Source organism: Leguminivora glycinivorella, chromosome 10 (genome assembly GCF_023078275.1).
Source record: "Leguminivora glycinivorella isolate SPB_JAAS2020 chromosome 10, LegGlyc_1.1, whole genome shotgun sequence".
Classification (NCBI taxonomy): Eukaryota; Metazoa; Arthropoda; class Insecta; order Lepidoptera; family Tortricidae; genus Leguminivora; species Leguminivora glycinivorella.
The window spans coordinates 6,890,061-6,912,865 of NC_062980.1; the positions used below are offsets into that span (position 1 = coordinate 6,890,061).

At 38.6% G+C, this 22,805-nt stretch overlaps 1 protein-coding gene across 1 annotated transcript in view; it reads right to left on the reverse strand.

Annotated features, from left to right (window-relative positions):
* The window catches only part of LOC125230583 (protein flightless-1), a 47,429-nt gene that overhangs the window by 22,763 nt on the left and 1,861 nt on the right, over positions 1-22,805 (reverse strand). The window contains exons 4-10 of the mRNA XM_048135778.1: positions 22,483-22,644; positions 20,295-20,509; positions 7,339-7,561; positions 4,663-4,904; positions 4,198-4,354; positions 3,035-3,167; positions 15-128 (exon numbers count right to left, since the gene is read on the reverse strand). Coding sequence (XP_047991735.1) covers positions 15-128; positions 3,035-3,167; positions 4,198-4,354; positions 4,663-4,904; positions 7,339-7,561; positions 20,295-20,509; positions 22,483-22,644 — 1,246 coding nt within the window. The remainder of the gene's footprint in view (positions 1-14; positions 129-3,034; positions 3,168-4,197; positions 4,355-4,662; positions 4,905-7,338; positions 7,562-20,294; positions 20,510-22,482; positions 22,645-22,805) is intronic.

A 22,805-nucleotide genomic window follows, 5' to 3' on the forward strand; every position in this document is an offset into this window, starting at 1 on the left:
TTTAAATTTCTTACCGTAGCTTTAGATCCGATCCAAAAATGTATGTCCCACGTGAGCTGCCCTTGCTCCTCCAGCGCCGTCTTCAGAATGATGTAGCACTCCCCCTCGAAGAACTTGCCTTGCGCCACCTAACAATACATGTCGTCATCGTTACGTTAGAATACTATGTTTTAAGAAAACAAGTGTTCGATTGTAGTATTACGATACTATCACTAATAGTACATCGTAAATTTGCTAGAAATTTTATAAACAAAATAGACAAACAAAGACAAACGTTTTCATGAACACTTTCTTCATTTTTGTTTTTTGACACACAAATAAAAATTGACAAATATATTTAAAGTAAAGATGTATAGGTACAGGCTGAAATAAAAAGGACCGTTCAAACTTTGCATAGTAACTTTGGAGGTCATAATGAATAATTTTAACCCCTGACGCAAAAACGAATGGGCGTTATAAGTTTGACGTGTCTGTCTGTCCGTCTATCTGTCTGCCTATCTGTCTGTTTGTCTGTCTGTCTGTGTGTGTGTCTGTCTGTGGCATCGTAGCTCCCGAACGGATGAACCGATTTCGATTTAGTTTTTTTTGTTTGAAAGCTGAGTTAGTCGGGAGTGTTCTTAGCCATTTTTCATGAAAATCGGTCCACTATGTCTCGGTTGGGGTTTTTTCAAAATTTTAATTTTGTAGTTAGGTTATGTTATACCTTAGTACAGCGGGACAATTACGACTGGGGGGCGATTTTCAACTACTCTATTGTTTTCCATGTTTTACATTATTAAATAGAGTATCCACTGATCATGTGTTTTCAGTGGATACATATCGTGCTCAAGATAATAGTTTAAATTGTGTGTATTATCTATATCTATTTATTTATTTATTTAAACTTTATTGCACAATTGGAAAAAAAAAGTACAAATGGCGGACTTAATGCCTTGAGGCATTCTCTACCAGTCAACCATAGGGCCAAACAGAAATTCGCGAATGTGGGTGCAGTGAGAAAAATAAATTTAGAAAGCATGACAACTATTGACAAGTATAGCAATATTATTTACATACAATCAATATAATACATAAATAATACATTCATATCATTACACGTATACTTATACACAAATATAAATACAAATATACATACAAATAATATATTATAAACATTATGCATATGGGCGAAGGAGAACTAATTAACTTGTGCCGCACTCAGCAGATGCTGGTGCAGCATGCGTTTGAAAATTAACTTACTTGGGGCCTGTCTTATAGTCAGGGGAAGTGCATTCCAGAGTCGAATAGCTTGTGCAGTGAAAGAATTTGAGAGGAAACCACTGTGGTGAGGAAGTACTGCAAGAACAAGGGATCGGGAGGAACGTAGTTCACAGCCCGGACGGGGGTCATGAAGTTAAATTTGGACTTAAGATAATTGGGAGCGGAAGGATCAAATAAAATAGAAAAAAGGCTGCACAGAACTCTAAAAGATCTGCGCTGACGTACAGGAAGCCATTTAAGTCTGTGGCGATAAAGCGAGACATGGTCAAATTTGCGCAAATTGAAAATGAAACGAATGCCATTATTGAGTGTACGCTCGAGCCTATTTAGAGAATCCTGGGTAACATTGGTAGTGCACACATCAGCATAATCGATCAATGGCAAAATCAAGGCTTGCACCAATAATTTCTTGGTACTCACCGGCAAGAAGTGCTTAAATCTATATAAAAAACGTAGTGTTGCAGTGACTTTACGCGTGACTTCTGTGAGGTGGCCATCCCATGAAAGATTTTTGTCAATTATAAGACCGAGGTCCTTTACTTGATTAGAGACTGGGATCACCGAGCCGTCAAACATGATCGATGCGACTGGAACAGCTTCCAACTTAAAAAGTTGACGCGAGCTCCCCACAATGATGGCCTGGCACTTTGAAGGGTTAACAGATATACCAAAATTACGCGACCAGTCAGCGATATGAGCCAGGTCATCATTGAGGACAGAAATAGTTGCATTTAACTGAGATACTTCAGCTTGGGCGTACAGTTGCAGATCGTCGGCGTACAAATGGTGAGGGCTTTTAAACTTGGATGTAATGAGGTTAATAAACACGGAGAATAAAAGAGGGGACAGAATACCTCCCTGTGGCACCCCTGTGCTTAAGTCATTCCAGTCAGACTGGGCTGGGCCCACACGAACAGTCTGGGACCGACAGGAAAGGTACGAGGCAAACCAAGTGATTGCTTTCGGTGAGACTTTCAAATGAGAGAGGGCAGCAAGGAGGAGATCGTGATCCACTACATTAAATGCATTCGAAAAGTCAATGAGGACCAAGACAGTGACTTTGGAAGATTCCATGCCCAGCCGTATGTCCTCAGTGACCTTGAGTAACGCTGTTGCGGTACTATGCCCAGGTCTGAACCCAGATTGGTATGGAGACAAGAGCGAATTGTGATAAATAAATTTAGAGATTTGATCATAAACGGCGGCTTCAAGAATCTTTGACAAGTACGGTAAGATAGAGATGGGTCGAAAGTGACTAAGAGAGGTAGGGTTAGAATTTTTTGGAAGCGGAATTACGTAAGCCTTGCGCCAAGTGGAAGGAAAAACACCAGTAAGGATAGAAGAGTTCATCATTTTCTTGCCCTTATCCCAGTCACTTGGGGTCGGCGCAGCATGTCTTCCTCTTCTATACATCTCTGTCACCCGCCATCTCATCATTATCTTTATCTATATAAGTAATGCATATCGTCGCCTAGCACCCATAGTACAAGCATTGCTTGGTTTAGTTTGGGGCTAGGTTGATCTCTGTAAGGTCCGTCCACCCACCCCCCAATATTTATTTATTTATTATTTATCTATTCGGAATTCGCGTGCCGAGCATTGGTACTTTTACCTTAATCCCGTTTTGTCTTAGGCCCATATTACATTATCAATTATAGATCATAGGTCTGTATGTCTCCCTTTTTGTTCAACGTGAAGAAAAAGGACAGCATGTTGTCTATGATCATATTTCTCGGACCTTAATGGTTGTTAGTGTTATTAGTTTAGTTAGTACCTCTTCAACGGGTGCTGGTATGAAGTTCTCGATCTCCCACACTTGCAGACCAGGAGTTTGTCCCGTGTCTTCGTCGAAGAATTCTGAGTAGTCCAGTGGTGGTTTTTCTAGGCTCTCGTCCCAGCGTTTAGGTCTAAAATCATTCATTTATAAATACATAAAATTGTTGCCGTTTTCTAGTTATGTGAAAATGGAAACAGAGAATGTTTCAGTACAGACCAACGTGTCACGAACAGCATCTATTTGAAAATCGAAATAAGATGCCATATACAACTAGGATCGGCCACCAGTGGGCCTTGTCGTTTTTTATTTCGTGTATCCATAATTCCATACTAATATACTAATATTATAAATGGGAAAGTGTGTGTGTCTGTTTGTTTGTCCGTCTTTCACGGCAAAACGGTGCGACGTATTGACGTGATTTTTAAAGTGGAGACAGTTGAAGGGATGGAGAGTGACATAGGCTAATTTTTGTCTCTTTCTAACGCAAGCGAAGCCGAGGGCAAAAGCTATTGATATCTATTTCAATTTATAGGATGTCATATATTAAAAAAAATAACGGACATCACCAGTGGCGAAGGCCGAATTTGAACCGGTGTCTTTAGCAGTCCGGGCTAACGCCATTAACCCCTAGGCCACCCCGTCTCCTATTTGCTCACTAATTTATGAATAAATTGCGTGGTAGTGGTACGTTCGTTGCAAACTGGGTGTACCTTTAGGCACTGGTCCCACCGCGAGCTAGTAAGCTATCAGTTATCGGGTATAAAAACGAACAAAAGATAAGCACTCCCGTGCAAATAAAAGAGACACGGCGGTATTGATAGTTCACCGCTGGGCGAGTAACTATAAACATCGCCGTCTCTTTTATTTACACGGGAGTGTTTATATTTTGTTCGTTTTTATAGCCGATAGCTCAAAGCTTACTAGCTCATGGTATGGGATCAGTGCCTTTAGAAACCCATACGTCAAATACGAACACTGGATTTTGAATTATGGCAAAAATAATTAAGGTGTCATTTAAATTTTTAAGCTGGCTGCCTGGGGAGCAGGCGGGTCTTGAAAGGTAAAGCTCTAGGTAGACATTAAACTTTCTTGGCTTGGGTTGACAGAGTTAGCGCCACCTGACTTGTCAAAAAGACAATAAGCTAAGCAATTTCACTCACTTGAGTTCACTGTTTGGAGGCAACTCGACGTTGGCCTGTGTGTTGGCTTGTTCCTGCATGCCACGAAGTATCATAGCTGACTCGCGTTCACCGCCCGTGGCTTCGGTGCGACCGCGTCGGAGACGGAGTTTGCGTGCGATCGGGTCTGACTTCACACCTGTGTAACAAATGGTTTTCATATTGAAAGTAATCTACGGTAATAAACTAGCCTGACACTGCAGACTCGTTCTACAGGTTTAAGCTACATGATAGTCTGTATAACCAGATATATCCAGAGGTTTTAGAGGTATAGGTGAGAGGCTCTGAAGTAGCCGCCCCGGCTAGCTGCAACTGCGCTTGCAGTGAGAATTCTATATTATAATAAGCTAGCCCGGCCCCACGAACTATCTCAACCAGCTTAGGCGCTCAACCACTTAGTTCCTATATAGAAGACTCTAGAAATGAAGTATGAAGTAACAAACTCACTGGTAGGTGTAACAGGTTCTGAAGTAGCCGCTCCTGCCAGTTGTAACTGCGCTTGCAGTGAGAAGTCTATATTATAATAAGCCAGCCCGGACCCTCGGACTCTTTCAACAGGTTTCGGTGGCATGACCAGGTCGGGGTTGCCGTGAAGCTGGAGGCTCTCGAGGTCGCTGAGGAGGTGGATGGCGTCGGGGAGAGTGATCAGCTTGTTGCAGCTCAGGTTCAGTTTCTTCAGGGATCCGCATCTGTGGGAAATCAATTAATAAAAATGTGATATCTGAAACTTATAAAAAACTAGCTTTTGCCAGCGGCTTCGCTCGCGTTAAATTCGAAACTTGCGGAATGTTCCATACAAACTTCCACCCCCCATTCTAGGAAAGTGGGGGGTTAGAAAGAGACAAAAAGTAGCCTATGTCACTCTTCATCCCTTCAACTATCTTCACTTAAAAATTCACGTCGATACGTCGCTCCGTTTTGCAGTGAAAGACGGACAAACAAACAGACACGCGCACTTTCCCATTTATAATATTAGTATGGATTTGGAAGAATTCTTGGCAATATGATTGAGTTAAAAAAAGGGAAAGTGTGTGTGTCCTTTTGTGTGTCCGTCTTTCACGGCAAAACGGAGCAACGAATTCACGTAATTTTTTTAAGTGGATATAATTGAAGGAATGGAGAGGACAAAGGCTACTTTTTATCTCTTCCTAATCTCCACTTCCCTAAAATGGGGGGTGGAAGTTTGTATAAATGTAACGCGAGCGTAGCCGCGGGATAAAGCTAGTTGAGAATAAAACATGGCATGAGCGCAATGACCAATATTATTTAAAGACCATTAATTTGTGAAATCATAATATCTTCACGCATGATTGGATGTATCGTGAGGCAAGCGTGACTTTTTGTAAGTGTATGTGGTTTTCCCACTGTTTTTATGCAACATACTGTCACTCTTATTACTTTATTACGCGATTATTCATCTGTCGTGCCTGTTGTGTACATATAAATTAATAATCGTAATATTTATGGTTAGTTGATCTCTCCAAGCCATATACCTAAACGCCACTGCGCGCTCTACTCAATAAATCATATTGAACATAATAGCGCACGGCAGAAGATGTAATTGATGTTATTGTGTAACAACAATAGCATTAATTACGTATAATTACGTCGTTATTAATGTTATTATGCATATGTAGAGATTTTCTAGGCAGAGAAGCGAGGAAAAGCTAAGTAAGGGTGTAAAGCTGACACATATTTATTTTAGAAAACCCTAAACTGTGTGCCTGCTCTGACTTACACCACAGAATATATAATAGTACAAGTATAGAAGGCTCAATCCTTTGATGTTCACAAAATGCCGCCATTCTAAATTCTTGCCTACATTAATAAACGGACCGCACGCAAGCAGCCGACATTGAATTTTATTCCGCTTTGCGAAGGTCGTCACTAACTGAATGGGCCGCGAACTCGCGGCCGCAGGCATGTACTTGTAGCGCGGCGATAGAATCGCGGAGTATGCCGCCCCTGCTTACATTAACAAGCTGATAGAAGTCATCGCTATTTTTTATAAAGTTATACCAAAAATCTTATAACGTCTTCACATTCATGTGGAACTCCAAACGTTTTTTTTTTCAAACAGATCCATTAGAAACCCGTTGAAACGAAAAGTGTTTCATAAGTCATCACTTAGCATTGTAAATGAGTTAACGCGAAGTCGGACGCACTAGACGCTCGACGGAGAGTCACTCGGTGGATATATGCATTTAAAATGTTTTCTTGGGAATCGGGGAGAACGTACTTTCTTAAATTTTATTATTTCGTGCACGATTATGTGTTTGTATTAAAATACGTAGAAATAAATCGAATTATGTTTATATTTCACGTTGATTGCAATCAGTTCAATTACAATTTTATTGAAAGGCCGACTTGTCGAAAATTATGTTACTAAACATAATTTTCAAGAAACACATGATTACTCGATTAGTCAGATTAGAACGGTATAAATAGAAAGGCAATCAGTCAATTACAATTCATTTTTTCTTTGGCCTTAACGTCTATTGCAGACGATTTATGGTGTAATATTCGAGGAGCACCTTTTCTGATGACTTATTAGACCGATGAGAGACCGACATAGTCTACCGCAGGACTGACAAAAGAAGTTTGCGGATATCGGCGCTGAAACACCTTGACGTCGCTTCTGTCTCTTATCGGCGAGTGCAGCAAACCATGACTCATCGCAAATTTTGCGACCCTCCACAATGCATTTGCGCCACTCTGTTCGTTGTTCTGAAACCTTCTCCCAGAGTCGGTAGTCAATATGAAAGGCAATTATGTCCCTCTTTGCGCAGTCTTTAAAACGTACAATATACCTGCATAAACCGTCAGGAAATTCAGGAATCACCTCCAACAGATTATTAGCAGCAGAGAACACCTCCATACTACAGTTTTCCAATCCCAGACGGTATCCCCTTAAAGTCCATGCAGTTGGTTACATCCACACGCACCTCAAACAGTTTAATATTGTAACATACCTGCATAAACCAACAACAGAATCATCTCCAACAGATTATTAGCGGCAGAGAACACCTCCATACTACATAGCTTCCCAATACCAGACGGTATGCCTTCGAAGTCCAGTTGGTTACATCCAGACACCTCAAACAGTTTAATATTCTAACATACCTGCATAATCCTTCAGGAATCATCTCCAATAGATTGTTAGCGGCAGAGAACACCTCCATACTACACAGCTTCCCAATCCCAGACGGTATCCCTTCGAAGTCCAGTTGGTTGTCGTCAACATGCAGCCTCTTCAGGTTGAGAAGTTTACACAGAGTGGCCGGGAGGCTGGTCAGTTTGTTGCGCGAGAGATTCAAGCTTTCTAGCTTCTGCCAGTTATCGATGGCTGAAAGAAAATGAAATTAGTCTATAAAATATTATATAATTAGGGTAGAAAATTTTACAAAGGTACAATACTTCACCAGGCTCGATAACTGCACGCGTTCCCTAGCTAAAGATTATTGCCAGACAAACAGACAGATGGACGAAAGACGGACGTTTTTTCCTTTCGAGGTATGGAACCCTTTTTTACTATAAGAGCCACTTGCACCAACGAAAACGGAGGGTTAACCCACCATTTTATATGTAATTTGACAGATGACAGCCCACTAACCCTGAGTTAAGTGGTTGGTGCAAGTGGGTCTAAGTGGGTTTACTTATACCGTTAAGAGGGGGTCGTACGAAATCCTCGAAAAGTGCATTCGGCGTTTAACAAATGCTGCTCACATTTCTAAATTAAATGAAATAAAATAAATGTAGTTATTATCTTAAAGAGTGTGTCTACAACTTTTGACTATTCACAATCTCCAATTATTAACGGTGTAATAACTAAACCCACACAAAGTTGACCTAAAATGAGAAAAACGTATGTCGCCGTTTAGTAAACTTTGTTAAAAAAATTCAATACTCTAGTTATAACATTATGTGATTCTGAAAGCCAGATAAATGGACTACAAGTTTTGAGGTTTTTTATATTTTTCCTCTCAAAGGCAACAAAGAAATTTTACCTTAAATTTAAACTATCGTAAAATTTCCATACATTCGCCATTGCTGTCAGAATTCTCCTTTCGATTAGATGCCGTGAGCGGCTCATCGGAGGCAGACGTGTCGCCGGTCGCTCCGCGTTGACAATTAAATTTGACAAATATTTTGACAGAAAATCGTGTACGTACACGAAAAACCATACCAGTGTAAAACTGTGCTCAAAATAAATAGGGTAAGTCGATAATGTCAGGTGGAGATCCAATCTCATTTAAAGTGTAAAGATGCATGGCTTGTGCATCAAAAATAAATAAAAATATATCACATTATTAAAGAAAATAACGAACACAACCGAATGAGTATAAATGATTTCATTCTAGTTCGGTTAAATTGAAAAGAGTTTCATGTTTTCTTTTACTCATTGGAATAAATTTTCATTACGCTGGTATTAACAGTACGTCATTTTAAAAATATATATGACAGCACCTACGTCAAATTCTGTCAACCAGGTTGTATGTAAACAATTATAATTTAATTTATTTTTACATATTTAGATACTTATTAATCGATTCTTACTTAGAATAGAAGAAAGGGAAATGCGGGCGGGTATATAAGTACCTATTTATTAAATACAATATTCCGTATGGTGTGCTTCTGGTTCAAATTTTTATATAAAAAAATGTTTTAATTTCATTAAAGATTACCCTGTGCATACCACGAACACGTAAGTAACCGTAAGTTCATCGTTGTTTAGAAAGTAACGCTCGTCTTGAATGGCACTTCTCCATTCAACTAGACCAGATGTTCATGGAACAGTCACCAGCATACGTATATGACTATGAACGGCCGTGACAATATATCCGATTCTCTATAGAGGCCATAGTATATGACGACATATTCCCGGCAAAAAATTGTGATGCTTCGTGACCGGCAAAAACATAGTCTCTCTTTCTAGCGTCTCGCGAGCGTAGCGTCGGGCCAACTGTATGGAAAAAGACGCCGCGTCGCGTCGGCGCGGCTTAGCCATACAGTTGGCCCGACGCTACGATCGCGAGACGGTAGATGTGGGAGGGTCCTTATTCGTATAAATATCTGATCGGGTCGCTTAAAAATATTTGTTTCCTTATAAAAATCTAAATTACACTCTCACTCGCATAATTATCTATCCATTGTTAAAGCAAATATATATCTTACGGGCTAGAAATCATTAATATGTAATTAAAGTGCAATAACAAACCCTACCTTAGTTGCCTTAGAGCGGTAAATTGTATGAGGTGATTTGACATCTCACGAAACACGTGCAGTATTATATTGTCATTGCATATGTCTGTCTCATCTGTTCTTAAACTATGACAACTAAACTTATTACAAATCTGATATCAGAAGCCTTTTTACAAGCTTTTATTCAACTTGCCTTGTTAGTTTGGGTCAAAACGTAGAAGCTAAATTTGACCCACTTTCCGGTTTCCGATTGAGCTGAAATTTTGCACACATATGTAAATCACGTGACAATGCAATATTATGGTATCATGGAGGTGATCTGATGATGGAGCAGAAAGGTGGTCAGAGGAACTCTGTTATGAAACGTCGTATCCCCATTGAGTAAGGGGTTTTTAGAAACATCTCGGAGAGCAAAAGATGATTGTTGAAAGAAAGGTACAGTCGGCTAAGGTAAAGCTTGTGCCAAAAATGAATTTTTTGCAAAAAAAAAATTATTATAAATTGGGAGGTGTAATTTTTTATTATCTCTGCATTTCATTGAGAAGAAAAACCGGCCAAGAGCGCGTCGGGTCACGGTCAGTGTAGGGTTCCGTAGTTCCAGGGAAAATAATATATTTAGTTAGGGGCATGAAAATGTCTGTCAAAGTTGGCATTTAAATTTATTGTATTATTTACTCATTTTAACTTTATTTTTGTGTAAAATTTTGCTCAGAATTTGTTCGTTATCCTTTTGAATGTAGTGTATACCTACACTTCTAAAGTTTATGTTCCATACATACTTACTACAATTTTCTTTTCATTGACAGACGATTTCAATTTCAATTTCAATTTGATGGATAAATATCCGCGGCCTGAGGGGTGAATAGGATCAGGAATGGGGGGAATCGGGTCGCAAAGGGGGTGAATAGGTGTACGAAGGGGGTGATTAGGGTCGGAAGAGGGGTGAATTGGGATGTGTGGTCAATGGTTGTCAAATTGTATAAAAGATATATAACTTACCTAAAGTGATGTTTTTATGAATGACCTCTCTGTATATGGATGCAATTTATAAGTCAATGTATTGCTTCGTAGTTAGACTAGATACAAGAAATCAACATTTAGAAATGTTAATTACACTTCTGTCAACCTCCACGTTTCACCCATGATTGCTATAATATAAATGGATTACTTTAAAATAAAAATCATAAGTATGAAACTATACAACTATGGAAGAAATAAAATTATTTTATTGAATAATTTTTGATTTGTTCTTTTTCAAGTTTATATAAATAATAAATTCTCAATTCGCTCAAAGGTTGAAAGAGACACCTTATAGGGATAAGTTCGCCTTTGTACACCATAACTATACTGTATTTATATGTCCTAACTTGTCTTATGTACAATAAAGTGTTCACATACATACATACATAAATTGAAATAGATATCATACACGAAAGAAAAAACGACAAGGCCTACTGATGGCCGAGCCGGGAATCGAACCCGGGTCTTCAGCTTACGCAGCTAACGTCATTACCACTAGGCCACCCGCCCGCCGTGTGGTACCCAACGAAATTTCTCTAGTGTATATTATCTCTGATAGGCACATTTTGACCACCTCGTATATGAATCTTATAAGGTCCATTTGCACCAACCACTTAACTCAGGGTTAGTGGGCTGTCAACTGTCAAATTCCATGTAAAATAGTGGGTTAACCCTCAGGTTAATCCTCCATCTTCGTTGGTGCAAGTGGCACTTAGAGGATTACGGTATAGCGAGAGACATGGCGGGTTCGATTCCCGGCTCAGCCACCAGGGGGCCTTGTCGTTCTTACTTTCGTGCGTGATATCTATTTCAATGTATAAGCATGAAAACGGTTATGACTTTATTTTCAAATAAGTAATTTTTACTGATAAACTTTTTTTTTGGCATTTAATTTTGTAAGGTATGCTCCCAGCCGAAGATCAGCACTGATGAAGAGGCACCAAAGAAAACACGTCCGTTCCATACAAGATTTATTAGCAGAGAGCGAAAATATAAACCTACCCACAATCAGTCGGTGCCTATAATTACTAAACTACCCACATATGTCACAAATTTATTTCAAAAAAACTTAATGTCATTATCAGTTTGCCGTTAATATTTGTGGGGTTTGAAATTGGACCAGAAGTGATATTAAAAAAAAACTATACATTTATAACCTTTTGAATTTTGGAAGTCGGTTAAAAAATCTGGCCAAATTAGAATCTTTTTTCGCACAATTGTAAAACTAAATTATCTTTACTAGTTACCTCTAAAATACTAAATGAAATGACATCTATTGCGACTTAAGTAGTTTGCATAAATTAGTAACCCAATTCATCTAGAGACGGCGCTGCAATTTGGGCTACTTAGTACATCGTTTTCTAAAGATTTTGGGTACATGGGGTCGGAACGGGTATGAACTACCGTAATTTGTGCTGAATAGGACCAAAACCGACTTTTGAACGTCGATAGCACTTTTTTTATATGTTCCATGCTAATTTTTTACACAAAAAATCTTCCAGCGGTGTGAACTTCGGTTTGTCTTTGAAAATATGTCGTTTTATTTAGTAATTTTCGCTCACCCTAACGTTGGGGTGAATAGGGAAAAGTGCTAGGGTTGACCCTTTTGGTGAGTAGTCGGTTATGTATTAATAAAATAAATTTATCGAAATCTACACATATGATAACCTTAAACCAACCTTTATAAATGGTGCTCTGACGCAGTGAACAAGTAAGTATGGTCGTGGGCAGTGCGGATAACGTGTTAAAATATAAGCATAGTTTGTTGCTATTTTTCATGTTTAAATAACTTCTAAACTAACGTAGTGGTATTCAAGTAAAAGGTTCACAGTGAATATTAAGTAGCTTGCCAGAAATGTGTTTCTGCTTAGCTATACCTACCATTGTAAGTATTGAGTTTTGTATCATAAAGTCAAACTAGGCATTTATTACTAATGATTTACTCTGTGGGGTGCCTTTGATCACTTGCATGGGGTAACATTGACCATAATGACACATAGTTGATTATTGTCTGATTATGTCACGGTACTTGTTGAGTTGAGGCAGATGATTTGATCTCTTCGTGTGATAAATATTGAAACAATTACAAATAAAGTTGGTTTTTCGAAGATGGTAGGTAATTTTTATTTTTGATCAAAGTAACCCCAAAATAGCATTAAAGAGTTCTAATATTTGACTGTGCGAACCGTTTTTTTATCTTTTCTTGAGATAAAATACTTTTGCAAGGGGTTACATTCGATTACCATTAAAAAAAACATAGGGTATCAAAGTAACCCCAATGTCAGTTTAAGTTTGATCTCATAATTTTTTTTTCTGTGTACATTATTTTGTTACTTTTCTAGATTTTTAGCAGGAAAAGACTAAAAAAGTTGATGGCCCCATTTTTTTTCTTTCTTTACATTTAATGGATAAAAATACCCATTAAATGTAGAAGCTAGCTATAGCTACCCATTACATGTAGAAGCTAGAGAAGTTTAAATTCCCAAATTGGTCAATGTAACCCCAGTTTACGGTAGACACCGTGAATCTATTCTAATAATTCTTTTTTTATTTGAAAGAAAAATCGTTACGATACTAAAATATGCAATCTAAGATAAAAATGCTTTTCATTTATAGTTACAAACTTAGTTCAGAATTTTTTTTCGTACAACTTTTATAAATTGGTCTACCTATCAAGTTAAAAATAATTTTCCTAGAAAGTCTTTATAAAGTCCTGCTTTTGAGATTTTTTCATATTTGAGAAAACAGCCTTTATTGTCTGAAATACGGCAGTGATATTGACATTGACATTTGCTTTTTCGTATTTTGACTGCACTGTTGTATTTTTTGCCATGCTAATTTGAACCTTATCTCTGAGCGATGTTTTTTAATTTTCAGTCACGTCACAGATGTTTATGACATAACATCTAGGTATTTAGCCATTTAAAAGAAACTACAAGGGACTTTACAGACGTGGCGACTGCAACTGGTACAGGGCCTAAGCTATAATTTAAAATTATATTGTGATTTTTATGTTTTTTTGTGTTTTATTTATTACTAAGTATGAGTTTCAACATTTTCAACTCAAGAAACTGAAATTTAGAGAAGAGACTCGGAAATTGGGTAAGATAAAGAGTCTGATGCAGATGGCGATGGCGGTATTGGGATAAGATATGCGTCGATATTCCCTGTCTTTCTTTGTGTCTCTGACTTGACTGCTGCTAGCTGTACTCTATTCATTAGGTTTTTATTTTATACACATACTTTATTTTGTATCAAACTAAATGATAAAAAAACCTAACGACCAAAAAGAATAAAGAAAATATCTGATAGTCTTTAATACAACCCGCATATACGTAATGCACAGCACAGGCCTCTGAAGACCTGCAGGGCAATCATAGTCGCGCGATAAATGATAAAACATCGGACCGTCCCTATTGCACTTACAAATACTGCGATAGGGCTGAATGTTTTATCATTTATCACGCGACCATAATTGTCTGCCTGGAGGTATCGGCCTTCACATACGACTTTGAATAATGTTTGCGGGGATAGGCAGGCTGACGATTTTTAATCTAAGTAAGTATAGAAAAGTAAAACTATGGAAACGGATTAAATCGCGTATAATGAATTTAAAATACATCCCGACGTTTCGAACTCTTTACAGCGTTCGTGGTCAACGGGTGACTGAGGAAAAATTAAAATGTGCAAAAGCTACCCACTTACAAGAAATATTAACGAACCATGACCACAAATAATATAGATTTCTAAGGCACCACCGGCTTGGGATCCAGTAGTACATCTGATAATGGAACAAGCACGACGAAGGCTGTGAGGCATTTGTGTTGTATGGTGTTGGACATTTGCAGTTTGTTTCTTTGTCAATTTTGTGTAGATTAATTGGTTGATTATTTTTTAACAGAGTAATGGTAAAATTTTTTGAATATTGTATAACTAGCTTTATTAATAGTGTGTGAACCTGCCTTAGAAATCTATATTATTTGTGGTCATGGTTCGTTAATATTTCTTGTAAGTGGGTAGCTTTTGCACATTTAAATTTTTCCTCAGTCACCCGTTGACCACGAACGCTGTAAAGAGTTCGAAACGTCGGGATGTATTTTAAATTCATTATACGCGATTTAATCCGTTTCCATAGTTTTATTTCATGAGTAACTATCGCGGTAACCGAAGACAATATTATATAGAAAAGTAACGCAAAATGAAGTGCAAAGTAATTTGAAATACACCTAGATAAACAATCAACTGAGTAAGGAACGTTATCTACATATTTAGGTAAATTTAAGTCACATGAGACATGAACAGAGAAGGAAAGCTAGATGATGCGAATTTTTTCTCTGTCTTCTTGTATGCTACCTTTTTTACAGTTTTAATTTCTCAAAGGAGGTAAGTAGTTGACTACAAACTCAAAATAACACTCTTGAAAAAAATTAAGGGTCACTGACCTTTCACAGTAAATTGAGGTAGTGTGAGTGAAGGGTGTTTGTGTGTGTAATGGGGTAATTTGACAGATTCTGAAAATTCTCCCTGCTCTACCCCCTCTTAAATCATTCGTTAATTTTAATTTTATGGGAAGTTCTATAGACCTCTGCTGCGTGACGATGATGTGTCTGTCAAATGTGGTTGATGCAACTGGCCCTAACTCTTAAATGAATGATGACGATGAATGGTTATCTGTTAGATATCGTCTTGGTGTTCACTTTTCTTTTATTTTTTGGTGCATTCCCGTCTATAGATGTAACAGACAAAAAAGTATTCAGCCCACGTGATCCTTTCTCCTATAATTATTTCTACAAAGACATAGATATAAACAGTTTGTATAAATAAAATAAAGATAGCATATTTTCGACTGAATTAAGTAAGTTTCCATTTCTCTAAGTGTTTAGTTTTTTTTAATATTCAGAGACCAGTAAATATGAAAGACTTCGATTTCAGTCACAGAGATTAAAAGCGCAACGTCAATAAATATGTTTCCAGTACTTGCCATACTGCGGATCTCTAATAAACATGATATAAGGACTCCTAAGAAAGCCTGATTTAAATTCCTTGTGTGTAAATTCAAAGCACTGTCTTACAAGGAAGTGTCCATTTTTTTCATGATCGACATATAACGAAATCACAAATCTCTATGAAGAAAAATACCGGCCAAGAGTGTGTCGGGCCACGCTGTGTAGGATTCCGTAGTTACCCGTATTTTTTTCAAAAACTGTTCAACCTAATTTTCCTAGAAAGTTGTTATAAAATTCTACTTCTGTTATTATTTTCATATTTTTAAAATTTGTGGTTCAAAAGTTAGGTTAGGTGGGGTTACCATAACATTTTTTTTTTCCACTTTTTATTTTACCTACCACTTTGTCGGCGTGATTGATATACATATTGATACCAAATTTCAGCTTTCTAGTGCTAACGGTCACTGAGATTATCCGCGGACGGACGGATAGACATGGCGAAACTATAAGGGTTCCTAGTTGACTACGGAACCCTACAAAAGAGAGTTTGTTCACTTTTCAGAACAACTTCTCCCAACAGAATGAGTTTGGGCCGCTATAAAAAAAGACGTGTCCGTTATTTTGAGACTACTCTATTAGATAACAGACATAAAAATCAATCAAATCGGAGGGGGACACCTTTCCTTGTTGGTAGTCAAGTGAAGTAAAACCGCTGAATCGTCATTAAAAAGATTGTCTTTATTAAGTCCTCGTCTATGTATTAATAGTCAGGGAATGGCATGCGACACGCTCCGTACTAAATGGCGGCTCTGGGAGAAATTGCTTACATAAGTGTGAAGAATACGTTATCATCCGCACATCTGTTATGCTGCTTACGATTCTAATGAGATGGTTGGAGCATCAATCAATTGCAAGTGAAATGAAATGAAATATTTTATTTTCCAAGTAGGCATATCACAATGCGCATATGAACGTCAAATAAAGCTACGCCGGCTCTAACCCTACGCCTCAGCCTCGAGAAGATTTCAGTCCCCCCTCCGTTGGGTGGGGGTATCCACTGTGGGACCGGCAAGAAACTCGGCGGGCCACTTCTTTTCAAAACATTACATCTTATAATTAACATCATCATCATCCTCCTTGCGTTATCCCGGCATTTGCCACGGCTCATGGGAGCCTGGGGTCCGCTTTGACAACTAATCCCAAGATTTGGCGTAGGCACTAGTTTTTACGAAAGCGACTGCCATCTGACCGTCCAACCCGAAGGGTAAACTAGACCTTATTGGAATTAGTCCGGTTTCCTCACGATGTTTTCCTTCACCGAAAAGCGACTGGCAAATATCAAATGACGTTTCGCACATAAATTCCGAAAAACTCATTGGTGCGAGCCGGGGTTCGAACCCGCGACCTCCAGAACGAAAGTCGCACGTACTTACCGCTAGGCTACCAGCGCTCATTTTATTACATCTTATAATTAACATACATACATACATACAATCACGCCTGTATCCCATAAAGGGGTAGGCAGAACACATGAAACTACTAAAGCTTCAGTGCCACTCTTGGCAAATAAGGGGTTGAAAGAAAACGAAACTGTGACATTGCAGTGACAGGTTGCCAGCAGCCTCTCGCCTACGCCACAATTTAACCCATAATTTACATGCATTTTTTTATAATTAACATGCATTAAAAAAAAAACAAGATACAATTTAAAAAGCAAAAATTTTCATCAAAATGTGCATACAGTGTTGTCTTGTATGGACAATATTATAACTAGATATTGCTGGTATTGGTCTAAATTGCATGATGGATAATGGGTAGAAGTGGTAAAGAGTTGCTTTTTTACGACCGGTCTGGCCTAGCACTTGGTGACCCTGCCTGCTACGCCGCGGTCCCGGGTTCGAATCCCGGTAAGGGCATTTATTTGTGTGATGAGCACAGATATTTGTTCTTGAGTCATGGATGTTCTCTATGAATAAGTATTTGTATATTATATTTATCGTTGTCTGAGTGAGCCGTGGCAAATGCCGGGATAACGCAAGGAGGATGATGATATATCGTTGTCTGAGTACCTGCAACACAAGCCTTCTTGAGCTTACCGTCACCGTCAATCTGTGTAAGAATGTCCTATAATATTTATTTATTTTATTATTTTTGTTGTTCTTCAAGGCTGACATATTTTATGCCATAACTATAACTAAAATCTGCATAACGGCCCAGCCACGACATTGGTCCAAGCGCGACAGCGGTGAGCGGCAGCCATACGTGCGAATGAAAAGTCCCATCGCTGTGTCTCGCTCTAATGTATGGACGCCGCTCACCGCTGTCGCGCTTAGACCATTGTCGTGGCTGAGCCGTAAATGTCTCTTCTACTCAAAAAAAGAACCTTGTAGCTCGAGCTCACAGTCAAACCGTGGAAACTGTTTCATGGGACATAGTTCTTAGGTAAACTGTATAATCTTGTGTTAATCCATACTAATCCATACTAATATTATAAATGGGAAAGTGTGTGTGTCTGTTTGTTTGTCCGTCTTTCACGGCAAAACGGAGCGACGAATTGACATGATTTTTTAGGTGGAGATAATTGAAGGGATGGAGAGTGACATAGGCTAATTTTGTTTCTTTCTAACGTGAGCGAAGCCGCGGGAAAAAGCTAGTTAATAAATAAAATAAGACTGAAAATGAATAAAGGAAATAATAAAATAATAAAAATAGAACCAGGTTCGGGTCGGATCCCAATTTTAGCGCACCAATTAGGATGCGGGTTTATTGAGATGGTAAGAAGATAGACAAATATCTTTCCTTTTTAAAAGCTTTTATTCAACTTATTGCCTTGTTAGTAAGTATGTTAGTGTGCGTCAAAACGTAGAACCTAAATTTGACCCACTTCCCGGTTTCCGATTGAGCTGAAATTTTGCACTCATATGTAAATCACGTGACAATGCAATATTATGGAGGATGATGGAGCAGAAAGGTGGTCATAGGAACTCTGAAATGAAACGTCGTATCCCCATCGAGTAGGGTTTTTTTAGAAACGTCTCGGAGAGCAGTAGATGACTGTTGAAAGAAAGGTAGGTACAGTCGGCGATAAAAGCTTGAGCCAAAAATGAAATTTTTCCAAAAATACTTATTTAGATAGTAAAATGTTCATCACTTACATCTGCGGGTGTAACGCCCCAGCACACTAGTGTAGATAAGCTTTATTACAGGAAGTGCGAAAAGGACGGAACGACACGATAAGCTATATCACGCTGCTTTACTTCCGCGCCTGGTGAGGCCTGACGGCCCAGCCACGACATTGGTCTAAGCGCGACAGCGGCAGCCATACGTGCGAATGAAAAGTCCCATCGCTGTATCTCGCTCTAATGTATGGCCGCCACTCACCGCTGTCGCGCTTAGACCAATGTCGTGGCTGAGCCGTAAGAGGGCTTAACGCAAAATGATTGGAAATACTTGGTTCACAATTTTTTCTGAGTTTGCGTCTTTGTTGTCAGTGGACGCGATTCGATCAGTCCGAGTAACCAGTATAGCGCGTCTAGAACTCCATTAAGGGCGTTTTAGAGACCCTGAAATGCTATCAGGCGTCCAATGAAGGAAGGAAAGCCGGCCAGGAGCGTGTCGGGCCACGCTCAGTGTAGGGTTCCGTAGTTTTCCGTATTTTTCTCAAAAACTACTGAACCTATCAAGTTCAATACAATTTTCCTAGAAGGTCTTTATAAAGTTCTACTTTCATATGGTTCAAAAGTTAGAGGAGGAACACAGTATTTTTCCTTTAGGAGCGATTATTTCCGAAAATATTAATATTATCAAAAAATGATTTTAGTAAACCCCTATTCATTTTTAAATACCTATCCAACAATATATCACACGTTAAGGCTGGAATGAAAAAAAAAAGACAGTACCCACTTTACAATTTACATGTAGGGGGACCCTAACAAAACATTATTTTCCACTTTTTATTTTACCACTTTGTCGGCGTGATTAATATACATATTGGTATCAAATTTCAGCTTTCTAGTGCCAACGGTTACTGAGATTATCCGCGGACGGACGGACGGACAGACATGGCGAAAGGGATCATCCATAAATTACGTCACACGAAAAATCATGACTTTTGACCCCTCCCCCCCTCCTTGTCACAGCTGGTCACAATTTTTAGACTCCCTCCTCCCTAGTGTGACGTCACATATTTTACAAATTTACACGTAGAAATTATTGAATGAAAACAGCGGTTAGAAATCAGTCTTATTTCCACTTAATTAAATTATTTTTCACCACACCAACAGACAAAGGCTCTCTTGATACTTCAAAAATGAACGACAAAGTTGCATTTTATCCACAAGAGTGTTTGCACTCTAATTTCATAGAAATTTTAACTTCATGTACACAGCTGGCTGGTAGAATAAACGTTTAAATTATGATTTTGAATCCTTGATGTTAAAAAAAGTATGAATCAAACTAAATTGTTGTATATGTTTTACATATTTTTCACGTGCGTGGTGTGTGACAAATTTATTTAACCTAAGTGCCTCGAATTGAAACCCCGCAACGCTCGAGATTCCAGTAGTCCCATCTACATTTTGAATCGGTCTACAAAGCAATTGGTATCTTAACTTAACAAATAACCTGTATTTGTATAGGTTTATGAGGTTTTCATTAAGTAACAGTTTAAAGTTTGTGTTTTTAACCCTTAGATTAAGGTAGATTTTGAAATGTGACGTCACAAAATTTAGGACCCCTCCCACCCCCTTGTCACACATTGTCACATTTCGTCGACCCCCTCCCTCCCCCTTAACGTGTGACGTAATTAATGGATGAGCCCAAACTATAAGGGTTCCTAGTTGACTACAGAACCCTAAAAATGGTTATAAAGTGAATATATACATATAAGTATTTTAAGACTTTATTTCTTACCTTGCGACACCTCAGTGATCTCATTATCGCTAAGATTAAGCCTTTTCAGTCCAAGCAGCGAGTACAGCGCATCAGGCACCTTTGTAAGGGCGTTCTTAGACAGATCCACATCCGAGAGGTTTGACAGCGTATCCAGTGAGGTGGGGAGGTTGGCTAGCGTGCGCTGCGTGTTTCGCATGTGGAGAGTCTCCAAGCTTTGGAGGGATGGGAGTTGCCTGTAGAATGAAAAGATAGATCGTCTCTGCTTTGCCCAAAGGTTGACTGGTAGAGAATAACTCATGGCATTAAGTTTGCCTTTTGTACATTATGTGTTTTGTTAATTAAAGAAATCATTTAAATTAAAATGGATTAATTAACGTTAAGGAGAAAAGTGCATTCGCTACGAGTGATAATATCACGCCTGTAATAAAGATTCATTGAATCCATACTAATATTATAAATGCGAAAGTAACTCTGTCTGTCTGTCTGTTACGCTTTCCCGCTTAAACCACGCAACCGATTTTGATGAAATTTGGAACAGACAATCTTTAGACCCTGAGACAGAACATAGGCTACTTTTTATTTCGAAAAAAAGGGATGAAGGGGTTGAAAAAGAGGTTGAAAGTTTGTATGGGATTTCTTAATTTTAAATGATAAAACCATGAAACTTTATATTTTAGCACTTGATAAGAAATCATTAAACATATATTTAAAGTCACATACAGGTCGAACGCGATTAATTAACATTATTTTTACCTTTAAAATAAACATGGTGGGAAATAAACATTAACTAAAAGCGGGTAGATTATATTTATTTGTCTACCCCGAACATTTATATAAATTAATATCGGGTAGTTTTGTGTTGTTTACATCTCCGGTGACATTTTGCTGGGACGTCAGTCAACCGCGACCACGGCCAGTGCAACCTGGCCGAAACGTTGGGAAAAAAGGTAAAAATAATGTTAATTAATCGCGTTCGACCTGTATGTGACTTTAAATATGTGTACAAAGCGCGAGAACTTAAAGTGTTATATCATTAAACATCTTGATAAGGGATAGGGATAGGGATAGGGATAGGGATAGCGATAGGGATAGCGATAGGGATAGCGATAGGGATAGCGATAGGGATAGCGATAGCGATAACGATAGCGGTAGCGATAGCGATAGCGATAGCGATAGCGATAGCGATAGCGATAGCGATAGCGATAGCGATAGCGATACGGATACGGATACGGATAATATGGGTATCGTTAGCGAGATACGGATAATCGGTCGGCGGTCTCTTACAATCAATGTGCTCTAAGACGATCGTTGTTTGCTTGCTCGAAGATTACGTTTGCGATAAGTATAAGCAAAATGTAAAAAATTGTAAGGGCTTATATTGACCGGGATATAGACCGTGATTACCTTTTTGATTTTTGTCGAGCTCCCGATATTTCGACGCAGTTGCATGCATCATGATCACGAAAACTGACGAAGGCGGGTGGATGTTAAAGTTGTATAGACAGCGCGCGAGCTCGACAAAAATCAAAAAGGTAATCACGGTCTATATCCCGGTCAATATAAGTCTAATGAAAATAACCGTGAATCATTCAAAAAACTCAAATTGTAAGGGATAATAGAAAAAAGTACTTTTTACCCACCGATCATAGTGTCGAAATACGGGCTATGTGGGATGTTTATAAAGGTTTCCCCAGCGTATATAGAATTACCTACGCTGTGGTCGATGTGTAATATTTCTACAATCATTGCAAGCAAAAGTATTATGTGCAATCGAAATAATCGCAGATAAATATACCTACAGAGAAACCTACGGTCCCTACGGATCCAAATGAAAATCTTAATGAATACTTTTATTACGCGGGCGAAGCCGCGGGTAAAAGCTAGTAATTAATAATTACACTAGTTTTTGCTGACATTGACAATAATACCTCATACAGACATCTGTATCTCACTACTATATATAATATACAAATACTTATATTCATAGAAAACATCCATGACTCTGGTTCAAATATCTGTGCTCATCACACAAAAAAAAAAAAAATGCCCGTACCGGGATTCGAACCCTCCCCCGCGGCGTAGCAGGCAGGGTCACTACGCGCTAGGCCAGACCGGCCAGCACTATAACACGATAATGACAATTAAAAGAGGCAAGACTTGAATAATGTATTTTGTATAAGCAGGGCACAGTTAAAAATTGAATTACCGTAGTTGAAAGAGGCCCAAGGGGTTGTCGTTAAGTATCAGAGTCTGCAGGTTCGCCAGCCTCCTCGTCTGAGGCGGCAGAGTCTCCAATAAGTTATGAGATAGATCCAGAAATAACAGGTCTGTCAGTTGCACGAAGAGTGTAGGCGGTATGCTTTCAATCCTGAAAGAAATGGTAAGTTAATGATTTGTTTATAAATGAATTGTAGATAATTCCTATTCAGAAAGATAATACATGTTTGGACGTGGACTATCATATGACAAGTATCTCATTACAGACATAGTGCGAAAAGCTTTTCCTTCATATTTTTATGGAAACGCTCG